Source organism: Ovis aries, chromosome 23 (assembly GCF_016772045.2).
Source record: "Ovis aries strain OAR_USU_Benz2616 breed Rambouillet chromosome 23, ARS-UI_Ramb_v3.0, whole genome shotgun sequence".
Lineage (NCBI taxonomy): Eukaryota > Metazoa > Chordata > Mammalia > Artiodactyla > Bovidae > Ovis > Ovis aries.
Window position 1 is genome coordinate 33,718,324 of NC_056076.1, and position 13,229 is coordinate 33,731,552.

The 13,229-nt window shown below is 47.0% G+C and overlaps 1 protein-coding gene across 6 annotated transcripts in view; it reads left to right on the top strand.

Annotated features, from left to right (window-relative positions):
• The window catches only part of TMEM241 (transmembrane protein 241), a 116,422-nt gene extending 106,191 nt beyond the window's left edge, over positions 1 to 10,231 (top strand). For 2 of the 6 annotated variants that reach the window (XM_004020478.6, XM_012103488.5), the window contains one exon: positions 7,400 to 10,231. In XM_004020478.6, the coding sequence (XP_004020527.2) occupies positions 7,400 to 7,460 (61 nt within the window). In that variant the 3' untranslated portion in view covers positions 7,461 to 10,231. The other 4 variants (XR_006057820.2, XM_060405227.1, XM_042239572.2 and 1 more) reach the window with 4 other exon arrangements.
• The last annotated feature ends 2,998 nt before the right edge of the window (positions 10,232 to 13,229 follow it).

Here is a 13,229-nt window from a genome sequence, read left to right on the forward strand (position 1 = left end):
AAAGTCGCTGCCCCTGGGATGTCCGTAGTTACTTATCTTCCTGCCTGGTGTTAGTTGCTCAGTCATGTCTGACTCTTTGAGACCCCAAGGACTATAGCCCACCAGGCTCCTCTGTCCATGGGATTCTCCAGGCAAGAATACTGGAGTGGGTTGCCACCCCCTTCCCTTCTCCAGGGAGCAGGTCTGTATCTAAACCATCCACACTGACAGAAATGAATCTTTTTGCTCATGGCATTCTGTGAAAGTGGTTTTCAGCTTCTCTCAGGAGCCCCTAATGGGGCACTTCCTGCCCTAAGAAGAAAAATGGAAGGGAAAGAAAAGTTAAGAAACACTTCTGCACCATCCTCTTCCTCCTCCTCATAATCTCTTCTCTTCTTTTTAGTAATAACTAACCATTTATTGACCAACTACTATATTTCAGACATTTTCATATTAATATTATATATCTCATTAAATTTCACAGCAGCCCTCCAAGTTAGCCCCCATTTTAATTAAAAAAAATTTTTTTTTGGCTGTGCATGGCATGTGGGATTTCTGTTCCCTGACCAGGGATCGAATCTGCACCCCTGCATTTGAAACAAGGAGTCTTAACCACTGGACTGCCAGGGAAGTTCCCTAGTCCTGTTTTAAAGATGGAGAAGCTAAGGTTCAGACACTTAACTGTTTTTTTTCCCCAAGATTTTAGAGCTACTAGGTGATTGGGAGAAAGGAAAGGAAGTATTAATTGCTCAGTCATGTCCGACTCTTTGCGACCCCGTGGACTGTAGCCCATCAGGCTTCTTTGTCCACAGGAGTCACCAGGCAAGAATACTGGAGTGAAGAGCCATTTCCTCCTCCAGGGGATCTTCCCAATCCAGGGATCGAACCTAGGTCTCTTACATTGTAGGTGGATTCTTTACCATTTGAGGCAACCTCTAATGTTTCTCTTCCCACCAGTCTGATCATTTATAAGGGGTATCTGGATGATTCGGCAGCAATACAGAAGGAGCATTACCTAAGACACGTTGGCCCTATTTCTTGTTCAGAGACTGACACAGTGAACTAGGAATGTGCAGTGGAACATTTTTAGGAAAAGGATCTCACTGCCTTGGATTTTTAATACTATAAGTTATATTTCTGTGAATTGACAAAAAATATGTATTGAGTGACTGGTGTATGCAAAGCATGTGGAAGTCATTAAGGAGCATAAGACACCATCCAGCCCTTGAGTTTTCAGGAGGAGAAGTCATAAAGATAATTTCTGAGGTAGGATAGTAACTGTTTTTAAAAATAAATATATATTTATATATTTGGCCGTGCCACTGCCGCACAGCATGTGCGAGCTTTCCCAACCAGGGATCAGACCTGTGCTCCCTGCATTGGGAGTGTGGAGTTTTTGTTGCTGGTGGTGGTTTTGTTTTTTGTTTTTAAGCCATTGGACCACCAGGGAAGTCTTGGATAGTAAGTATTTGTATGCACTGTGGGTGTGAAGAACAGAGGAGAGAGAGAGGCCAGGGTGATAGGGAGGGGCTTGAAACTGGACCTGATGCAGAAGGGAGAGGCTTAGCCAGGCTGTGGGTGGAGGAGGACTTGGTCCCTCTGGCCCTGGGAAGACAGGGAAGAACAGAGGGGCAAAAGGTACCTATGGTGAGACTTAGCAATTTGGAACTAGAGCTGGGGCCGGGGGTGGGAGCTGACCCTACAGTCCCTCCTTTTCCCCCTCACCTGTCCTCCCGGGAAGGCAGAACCCAGATGGTGGGTTGACGTCCAGAAACCCAACCACCAAGGTATCCGGGTGCATCCTTGAGACTGTTCCCCCAGTTTCTATACCTTAACCTTCATCTAATATCATGGCATCTGGGCCCGTCACTTTATGGCAAATAGATGGGGAAAAAAATAGAGTGACAGACTTTATTATCTTGGGCTCCAAAATCACTGTGCCTGGTGACAGCAGCCATGAAATTAAAAGACGCTTGCTCCTTGGAAGAAAAGCTATGACAAACCTAGACTGCAAATTAAAACGAAGAGACATCACTTTGCTAACAAAGGTCCATATCATCAAAGCTATGGTTTTTCCAGTGGTCATATATGGATGTGAGAGTTGGACCACAAAGAAGGCTGAGCACCAAAGATTTGATGCTTTTGAACTGTGGTTCTGGTGAAGACTCTCGAGAGTCCCTAGAACAGCAAGAACATCAAACCAGTCAATCCTAAAGGAAATCAACCCTGAATATTCCTTGGAAGGACCAATGATGCTGAAACTGAAGCTCTAATACTTTGGCCACCTGATGCGAAGAGCTGACTCATTGGAAAAGACCCTGGGAAAGACCAAAGGCAGGAGGAGAAGGGGGCTACAGAGGAATGAGATGGTTGGATGGCATCACTGATTCAATGGACATGAGTTTGAGCAAACTCTGGGAGATACTGAAGGACAGGGAAGCTTGGTGTGCAGCAGTCCATGGGATCACAGAGAGTCAAATACAACTGAGTGACTGAACAACAACAGCAGCCTTTATAGTGACTATCTCAATTCTTGATGGCATTTTTTTTTCAAATAATTCTCATTGACTATATTTTGTACATAATTTCAGAATGAACTCAAAAAAGCAAACAAAAAAAACCAACACCCAGGTGTTGAACTGAGTGTAAGAAATAAGCATGAGATGCTCTGCAGTGGGGAGGACGTGCTTAGTCTGAAGGTTCCCACAGTCGTCTGTGGGAGCCGTGCCTACAGGCTGTCCCACATCCTGTGGACTTCATGGTATGCCCTGAACATGATGGAAAGAAGGGCTGTGTGTACCCAAGTCAAGGAAACAGCATGTGTGATCATTGCAAAAGGAACCTTGACTTTGGAATTTCCTGATTCTTGAGAACTCTTGAGTTTAAGGATGGTGTGTTTTCAGCCTCAAAGAATTTTCCGACCACAAAGTGAACCACCAGAAGAGGAGTGTCAGACTGTGTTTCAGATTTCCTGTCTTTTGCACAGGGCTGGTCTGCATTGTCCGTAGACTGGGTGTGTTCAAGCTGTGACTGGGTGACTGGCTAATCGGATCCTGGGCAGGAATCCATGGCCCGTCTCTGCCCTGTGGGAGCCTAGACTGATCAGAAGTCACAAAGGCTGTTTGGTTTGGACCAACTGTGTTTGTCTGCATAGTTATCGTTTCTTTTTTTTTCCCTTTGATTTTCAATTTTCAAATTATTCAACATTTAGAAATCAGGTGGTTTCTCTGTAAAAAGTCCAGATCTCCAGATTCTTTCAAAAATATGGAGCAGCTTAAGTTGGGCTTGCACGCCCACATGGCAGCAGTTGCTGGAGTGGGTGGAGGTGAGTAGAAGCTGTACAGCCACCCCTCTGCAGTCCAGCTGAGGCTAAGGACCCTGTATCCACTGACACCCTCACCTCCATTGCTTGTATGTTCATTCATTCTACCAGAAGTGCTTATGGGGTTCTGTAGACACAGTTCAAGACCCCAGTGAGGTCACCATCTAGGAGACCAGGGTACATGTCATTGTCCATCTTCTTGGATGGGCAGCAGCTTAGATGCACAAAATAGCTCATTGTCTGAAGAAGGTTTTTCACCCTCAGTGCTGTTGACCTCTTTGCTGTGAGGGGCCGTCCTGTACCACATAGAATTTTTAGCAGCAAGCCTAAGCCCCACCTCACCAGGTGCCAGTAACGCACCCTCAATTCCAACAACCGAAAAACATGTCCAGGCTTTGCCAAAGGTCTTCTCGTTGGCAGAATCACCACAGTTGGGAGTCACGGATCTAAAGGTTTGTGGTGATTTGTGGAGAAAATGCCATTTGAAATTTCAGCAAGATCTTAAAGAACTTATCTCGTCACTAGAGATTTCAGTCAGCTCCAGGCTCAGGTCCTTGGCAGCCCCTGCCTCCCCCACTGTGCACCTCCATCAGCAGGTACCACACTTCCTGCCTGCCTGCTGCCTGAAGATCCTCCCGGAAAGGGCTGTTTCATTCACCTTTCCATCTCTCTGTCTGGCACTGTTAGCTCAATCAATGGATCCTGTACTCTAGAAAAAGGATAAACCCACACCCCCAACGTCGGTCAACTTTTAAAGCCTTTAATTAAAAGCAACTGCTCTTGTCCAGCTATCTTATCTTCTTTTTAATGATAAAAGCCCAGCATTTTAATATCTATTGCAAGCTCAGTAATTTAAATATCCAGACTCATATTTAGTTATTTGTTTTTAAATTAACAACATTCTAGGTTATGTATCAATATGAATTCCCAGTATTCCAGAATTTTGGCAAAGGGAATTCAACCCATTCAAAAAAAAAAAAAATTCTGAACTGGGAGTGGTGTTTCTGTTGAGTAGAATTATTAATAGTTGTTGGTGCTTCCTCTTTGAATACTCTTTAGATGAGGAGAGTCGCTTTTCCCTGTGAAATAGTTTAAGTACAAGGAGAGAAAGGAATCACCAAAACACAGCCTCTTTGTAGGATTTGGTGATCAGCTTCTCATTTTTGCCCATCATTCACTGGGCTTGCTATTGACCCTGGGTTACAAACATGGTGGTCACTTCAACTTGATCCTAGTCTCAACCTCACCTTTAGAGAATGGTCTTATATCATCTCTGAGTAAAGATGTCTTTGCCTTTAGTTTTAGGGGAATGCTTAGAGACTGCCTAAGTCTATTTGTAGAAGAGTGAATTTCAGAGTGAAGAAAGAACTTCCTCCAACATACCCCAAAGTGCAGCTAGGATCACAGTGTCTGCAGTTTTTTAGCGGAATTAAGAATCTGAAACCTCTTCTTTAAAATGCTGAGAAAGCTCTTCTGAATAACTACACTCATTATCTTTCCACACAGAATAATTAATCAGATTGTGAATCGTCACAAAGCAAGTCCCCAAGGGAGCGGTGCATTTATTTTGGTGAGGAAGAGAGAAAAAAATAGTTTGGAATCCAGATGGGAAAGTGGGGAGCAGGTATAAGAATTCCATCACTCACTGAGCAAATATTTATTGGGTGTTGTGTTAAGTGCTAGGCCTACAGCTGAGAAAAGGATACAGTCTCTGTCCTCAGTCTGGAAAGTTCCATAGGAATTCACTGAATCACCACAATAATAAATGTAAGTTCGAGATGGGGCCTTTGGCTCCTGATAAGAGAGAAGTGGAAGAGTGGAGAGACGCTGAAAATAAATAACCCCCTGGAAGAGAATTGAGTGATGACTATTTCTGGCTGGCTCTGCAATCTGAATGTTTATGCCTTCGTTACATGAAGTTTGTTCATTTCAGGAATGATGGGGATTACAAGATTTGCAAACAGTTCAGTAAAGCTCTGACTTAAACAGCTGTAATGCTATTAAGATTCCTGCTGTTTAGAAAACAGCATCAAAGCTCACCTCCCTGGCGCTCTTAAGGGTAAACTGAACCAGGTTTGTTTTCATGTCAGCATTCTCTAAAGCTGCTCGGTGTTTTATTAAATCGCTAAACCAAGGGATGCAATGCAAGGTTATTACACTGCAGCATTGTTCTGAGGCTGGGGAAGGAGGGTGGCAAAGAGCCAGCCAAAACCCTGTTCTCCCCGGTGATTAAGGAAGATTAGTGGAAATGATTGACCCCCTGTTACATTTGCAGAAATAAAACTCTTCCCAAGTCGGAGTTCTGTATTGATCTCGCATCAATACAGAACGGTCACGGTGACTCTGTGCTCATCCAGGGATTTAAGAAGACGGTGTGTGTGTTCTTGAAGGAATGCAAAAGGAAAGAGCAGATCGGCTTAGAAGGCAAAACTGGGTCTTTAGAGGTGAGCCTGTGTGCAGAATGGGCTTTCCAGGTGGCTCAATGGTAAAGAATCTGCCTGCCAATGCAGGAGACGCAAGAGGCGCGAGTTCAATCCCTGAATTAGGAAGATCTTCCCTGGCGGAGGAAATGGTGATTTTGCCATTTCATTTCATTTTCAGTATTCTTGCCTGGAAAATTCCATGGACAGAGGAGCCTGGTGGGCTACAGTCCATGGGGTTGCAAAGAGTTCAGACACGACAGCACAAATGCATTGTGTACAGAACAAGTGGCTTCCCCTTCCTGGGTCCTTCTTCATCCAAAAGAAGAAGTGAGAGAACCCACCAGCATCTAGGTCTGTCCCCAAACTACGCCAGGGACAAGTCCAATGGGGTTGTATTTAAAAATACAGTCTTTTGGAACTTGGTCCCCAGTTTCTCCCAGAAGCAATGCTATAAATGACGAGTATAGATCTAGGAAAGTCCTCTGAAATCTGTTTGGTTTGTAACAAACTTCGGCTACATTATTATGAATTCAGTGTGTGTTAGAGAGAATTCATTGACTTATTGTCACTGTTCGTAATACTTCTGATTGGGGAACTAAGATGCCACATGCCATGTGGTGCAGCCAAAGGAAAAAAAAAAAAAACCCAAAAAGCAAGAAACACCTGAGCACAGTTTGAACTCCCACTTAGTTCACTCCTTTATTGGAAATGGTTCACGGTAGATGTTATCTTTAGGTCACAGTCACCGCCATAGGTGACTTTTTTCACTGAGAACAGAATATACACGGCCTAAGTGTATCTCATACATTTTATGCCTTAGACATATGTTAGGACTGTGGAGGTGCCACTACCCAAGTATGAGTGTGTTGTGTGTGGGTATGCATGAGGAGTGGGTATATAGGAAGGGTGCGATGCTGGGGGTTAAATGGAGAAAAAAGGAAGAAGAAGGCATCAGAAGGGCTGTTGGCACCTCTGAACAAAAGCACTTTATCCTCAGGGACCCCCATCACAAGCCTTTACTCATGGCCCAGCCCAGGCCTCAGAGGTGCTTTGGGGGAAGAATGATGGGGGCTTCAGACAGATACTAAAGTGTCTAGTGAGAAGTTTAAAATAGAAAATGTGCAAACCTTTGAATGTGTTACATTTTAGGTGTGTAAAATCCACCTCTTTCTCAGTCTTCCATTCTGCTCTTTTTCATTTTCACTGTTCATAGATCTTTCTGCTCTTGAGGGAAATTCATGAGTCTCCATTTGTATTTTGTCTTTAAATGTTGTTAGTCTAAATGAAATAAAAGGACTCAGAGACTGTCAGCAACCATGGGATTATGGATACATGCATGGTTTCTTATCCATCACTGTAGCAAAATGCACCAGTGGGAAGCCCTCCTCCTATGTTTGGGCCAGAGAGCAGTAAGGAAGTGCAGTCAGCATCACATGGTCAGGATGGTTGGAACACATCACCTTTCTCCCTGAGGGACAGCTGAGGTTTACCCTGGACGGCTGGGCAGTCCGGGACCTGACTTGAAGTCAGGCAGTGTGGGCAGGGGACAGGATGCTCAGCTGCATGATGAGGAAGCATCACTTGTCCTGTGGTAGGTGGACACCGGGCAACTCCAGAGGTCCACAGCCTCTAGGTTCCAGAGAGGGCAAAGCTGACCTCTTGCTGTTTCTCGCAGCCTCCTGCTCGGCGGATTTGGAGAGGCCTTGCTGGTTTTCTCAGAGCGGAAGGGCTCCTAAACCCGGGAAAAGTGGATCCCAGGCTGTAGTGGAGAACATCGCGCTGTCCAGGTGATAGAGGAAAGCGAGGATGGAGAGGCGCCACTGCTCGCTGCGGCAAGGAGAACTCTCTTTCTGGGGTCTCTAGGATGCTTCAGGGAGTGAGTGGACGGTGTCGAGAGGCTCCCCAGGTCCGGGTGATGAGCCCCGCGCGCAGGTGTGCAGAGAGAGATGCAGGGTTTCACCCGTGTGGGGATGGCTCCGCCTTCCTGGATTGCTGCGCATGCTCCTTATTAAATACCCTTCAGCAAGCAAGCTTTCACTGCTGGGTAGTGGAGGTATTGTATCGTATTTTTGCCTTTGTTTTGTAATTTCACAACCTTGAAGTCTTCTCTGAGGATGTCCTTTCCTTGCTGTCAGGTTGGCTTGCCTCAAACCCACACTCACTCACTTAGGGGCACACACAGAATTCCATGAGGGGGCTTCCCCTGGAGGTCGAGTTGGGGGGCAAATGGGAGTCCTAGGCCAAGTAACACACCAGCAAGGACACTGTTTCTCTCCAGCACTGAAGACTTTCTGTGGTTGTGTGTTGTATTGAATTCTGAACACCCTTTTGGGCCCACCATCAGGTTAAATTGGTACTGATGATTACCCAAGGGTAATGATTACCACTGATGAATAAGCACTGATGGATGAAACAAACATAAGTATGTAAACACACACATATTTTTATTCATAACCCATGTAATTCCCTGATACAGTTTTCAAATCATTGGAACCTGAAATATATTTTTCAGGCCAGATTACAAATGTAAAACTCTAAATCTTGCCTTTATGTGAGTCCGAAGAAATGAATTTGCATGGAATGGTCATTTGATTCTGAAGATGGTGGTTTAAGAAAATAATGTCTAACTGTAAATATTCCTGCTCATAAGAGGTTTTCTGAATACATTATACTCTGCTAGGTGTCAGTTTTGGTCATTTTGAGATGTCAGAGGTAGTGAAGTCCAGAGAGTCCTGTCTGGGCCAGATCCAGGCATTGCAGGATTGGACACTCATGTCAGTAACGAAGGAGCATCTCCAGCATCTGGGAAACAAGCCTTGTCCATTCTTGGCCTTGTGAAGACTAAGGTCAGCTGAGTTAGGACATTCTTCTCACACCTTTTCTCCAAGCTGTTGCAAAAAGCAACAGAAGATGAAACAAATAGGAATGGATTAGTATATGTAGACCTTGAGTACCTTAAATTCATTTCTTTGTCTTTTCCCGGTCTCTGCTTGTCATTTAAGATAAAGATGTTCAGAGTGACCTTTATACATATATAGTTGCACTTTGCTTTTTGTTCCTAACCTGTGATGTCAGACTTGCTGCTGCTGCTAAGTTGCTTCAGTCGTGTCCGACTCTGTGCGACCCCATAGACAGCAGCCCACCAGGCTCCCCCGTCCCTGGGATTCTTCAGGCAAGAACACTGGAGTAGGTTGCCATTTCCTTCTCCAATGCATGAAAGTGAAAAGTGAAGGTGAAGTCGCTCAGTCGTGTCCGACTCTTTGTGATCTCATGGACTGCAGCCTACCAGGCTCCTCCATCCCTGGGATTTTCCAGGCAAGAGTACTGGAGTGGGGTGCCATTGCCTTCTCCAGTCAGACTTGCTACTGAGGATCAAATAGAAAATCTGGGTTTAGAATTTCCCTTGGTCTTTTACTCCCGTAAAACCCTCTCTGTACTATTGAGGCTTCCCTGTTTGCGGAAAGTGACATCTGTCCAAATGTCATCTTATGTCTGTCCTTCCAAGTGTCATTTGAGCAAATGAGATTCCTGAGGCTGGAAAGAGCTGTGCAAGGTTAACAATCCCCCTCCCCTGTTCTAGCAGAACTGACTTCAATAACAAAAGTTAGCAAGCAGCAAGTTGTTTTTCTTTTTAAAGAATCTCTAGCTAGGATTTTTGTGTGTGTGATTTTTTTTAAAAACTGCGTTCAAGAATTCCATTGTTTTTAAAATCTCAGGTCTTAGTTTGACACCAGCAAGAGGCAGAGGATAGGTGTTACCTCAATATATTGTTCTGTTTACTTTACATCCATTTCTTCATGGGCTTTTTTCTTCAAGCGTTAACCACCATCTTTTATGCCCAAGTTCACATGCTCAGCTCTGATCTGAGGATGACCCTGTTGTTATTCAGTCACTATGTCGTGTCCGACTCTTTGAGACCCACGGACTGCAGCACGCCAGGCTTCCCTGTCCTTCACCATCTCCCGGAGCTTGTTCAGACTCATGTCCATTGAGTTGGTGATGCCACCCAACCATCTCATCCTCTGTTGTCCCCTTCTCCTCCTGCCTTCAATCTTTCCCAGCATCAGGGTCTTTTCTAATGAATTGGCTTTTTGCATCAGGCGGCCAAAGTATTAGAGCTTCAGCTTCAGCGCCAGTCCTTCCAATGAGTATTCAGGACTGATTTCCTTTAGGAGGATGAACCTAGAGCTCTGTAAATCAAGGGACTTCTGTCTCCTTAGCTCTTAATCTTTGTGGCTCTCTTGGTCCTTGGGCCCCCAGGCAGGGAATCCACAGATAACCCTAGCACTCCCTTTTACCTGAAACGATCCATTTGGTCAAGACCTATCTGGGGCATGTCCTTGCTGGCTGCAAGTCAAAGCCAGGGTGTTTTTAGTTTGTTTTTTTTTTTTTAATTTGTCCAAATAATGAATATGATTTCTGTCAAGAGAGGCATGGTTCTGTCTGGTGGTATATTATTACAAATCTGCCATGGATATAAAGAAAAATAAACCATTTATTTTCTTGATAATTTGCCTTTCTCTTCAATGTTCACAGGAGAGTAGAGTACAAAAAAAAATGTTATCCTGGGGGAGTGAGTTCTTACATTTTAAACACAGGCCCAGGGACTTCCCTGGTGGTCCAGTGGTTAAGACTCTGTGCTGCCACTGCAGGGGGCACAGGTTTGATCCCTTGTTGGGGAACGAAGATCCTTCATGCCCTATAGCCAAAAAGAAAGAGATCCAAATACACCAGTAATAATAATAATAAAGCCAAAACACAGGCCCAAACTTCTACCAGCATCCAGGCCTCTTATCACTGCAGAGTGAGTTCCACCCAGCTCCTCCTGTGGACCTGCCCTGTCCCGTAGGGTAACCACCAGTCAGGTGTGGTTGCTGAGCACTGTGATGGTATTTACACACCTTGCAGTTCCTTGTCTTTCTCTTGAGTCTGGGCTGGCTTTGACAGACATACTGGCTGCCAGTAGGAGGTGATAGAAGCTGCCAGACTTCCAAGGTGGAGTTGAAAGCAGCCTCGATATTCTTGAGCAGCCTCTGGGAATCCTGAGCTGCTGTGTAGAGGTCTGACTCCCCTGAGGCGGCTGTGCTGGAGAGACCAGGGACAGGAGCCCCACAGGCGGTCCTGCTGCACCCAGCCTTGTAACAGCGCCCAGACGTGTAAGGGGAGCTGCCCTGGACCCTCTGGACCCAGCCACTCTACCAGCTGCCTAACGCCAACAAGTGGCCTCAGTCAGTGCCACGTGGTGCAGAAACATCAGAGCCTGCATGAATGCCGGACCACAAAATCATGAGATACAGCATAATTGTTTCAAGCCACTATGTTTTAGGGAAACTTATCACACAATAGGGGCTTCCCAGGTGGCCCTAGTGGTAAAGAGCTGGCCTGCCAATGCAGGAGACATGAGACGTGGGTTGGATCCCTGGGTCGGGAAGATCCCCTGGAGAAGGGCATGGCAACCCACTCCAGCATTCTTGCCTGGAGAATCTTATGGACAGAGGAGCTTGGCGGGCTACATTCATGGGATCGCAAAGAGTCAGACACAACTGAAGCGACTTTGCATGCACACAAACACAGTAGAGAGCCTTGCATTCTCCTCCTCTCAGGTGGATCTGATCTGAGCACTCTCAATCCCTCCCCTGAATGGACTCTTGCTGCAGAATAACCGGTGTCTGCTCCAGGTGCCCTCCACCCCAGAGCTGCTCTGACGAGGGGACCCCCCTGACTGTCCAGGGCTTGCCCAGATACCCATTATGGGGCAGGATCTATGCCTTTGGGTCAAAGAACCTCACATTCATTCATTCAAAAGATACCAAGAACCCACTATGTGCCAGACTCTGTTCTGGGGCTTGTGGATACGACTGTGAGTAAGATGAGTGCCTTGGAGCTTGCTTTCTAGTGGTAGAGACAAGAAACAAGTAAATAATGAAATTTCAGAGAGACTTAAGTGCTTTGAAGAAACTTCAGTCTTTATTATTGCCCAGATGGGAAACACAGTCTTCTGAAAGTCTGATGAAAAGTAAAGGATATCTCTTCCAAAACGTGCAGTCTCATACCTGTGTGCACACACAGACACGCACACACGTATATACGCACACATCTCTACTGACACACACACAATTAAGCATGTAGTCAGGGGGTTTATTCTCCATGAAGTCCATCTGTTGGGCCTCTGTTGGACTCAACTCCAGTTAAGGACAAAGGAGTGAGAATCTCTTTGGGGGGCATGGGGTATAGTCGATTGTCCCCATAGTGGAATGTCCCCCACGGGTCTGAGTGGTGGCCGGATCACTACACCAGATGGGCCCCGTGCAGATAACGGTGCCCTGGAAGGCTCGGCCCTGCCTCAGAGTTGCCCTCAGCTGGTGTGCGAGAGATGTGCAGACCTGAAGATGGATCTTGTGGTCAGTGTCAAGGACCTGACGCACCTGGTAGGAGCCTGAGGGATGCTGGGAGGAGACGTCCGGCTGTGAGGCCCAGCATCGAGGCTCACTGTGGGCCTCGCAGAGTGTCTCCCAAAGGCCTTCACTCCTGCGGCCTCTCACCTAACCCTCAAAGGAGCCGCTGGTGGAGGAGCTGCCATTGGCCTCATTCCTCAGAGGAGAAGGTAAGTCGCCTCCCTGTGGGGGGTGGGGGTGCAGGGATTGGAGGGGCTTGTGTGACCTCGCAGCCCTGCCTTTCAGCACCCACGGTGTCTGCCTTCCCCATGTGGGTGACAAGGGGCTGGAGGGAGCAGAGATGGACCTGGGAAGTCTGGCCACGCTCAGGGAGTGACCTCCGGTGCGTCAAGACTCAAGAGGCCAGGCAGTGGGCTGGGCTGAGGCTGGGGTGTTTTGAAGGCCTGGCTGGGAAGTCATGTTTGTAAGCTCCGTGATGCTCCAGATGGGGTGCAGGCGCTCCCCAACATTATATCGCCTGCTCTTCATACCCCCGGACTTAAAGATGGCACCTCTGAGAGCCTGACAGGGAAGGAAAACAGCCTGCTCACCGCTCCTGAACCAAGATTCCAAGGCGGCTTTCATGACCCTTCTGCCCTGGCCCCTCCCGTGTTACGGGTTGTCTGTGGGTTCTGCCCACCTCAGCCCCACTCCACACCACTAGGGTCTGAACAAACCAGAAGAGGCAAGCCCCCTCACTGGCAGCCCTTCTGCAGGGCCGAGGGGAGTGCTGTCCCCCGGGGGCATCACCTGCCCTGGCCCCATGCAGGTGGCCTTTCCGGCAGCTCCCAGGTCCTGTGACCTGGGCAGTGGACCACTGGGAAGGCCGAGTCCATAGTGGAGCTTGCGTGAGGCTCCCTGTGTTCTGGAGACTTGCAGAGACTCGGCCATCCTGTGCTCCCGGTGAAATGAGGGATCCTTTGCTCCCACTGTGAGCTGTTTTTTTCAGTGGCCTGACTAGCAGCGGCTTGCCCTTGGCAAAGCAAACATTGGCATACAGGCCTTCATCCAGTTCCATCCAGGACACACTGATGGAATGGTGCCCCGCTCCACCCCCCAGCTCCCCTTCCC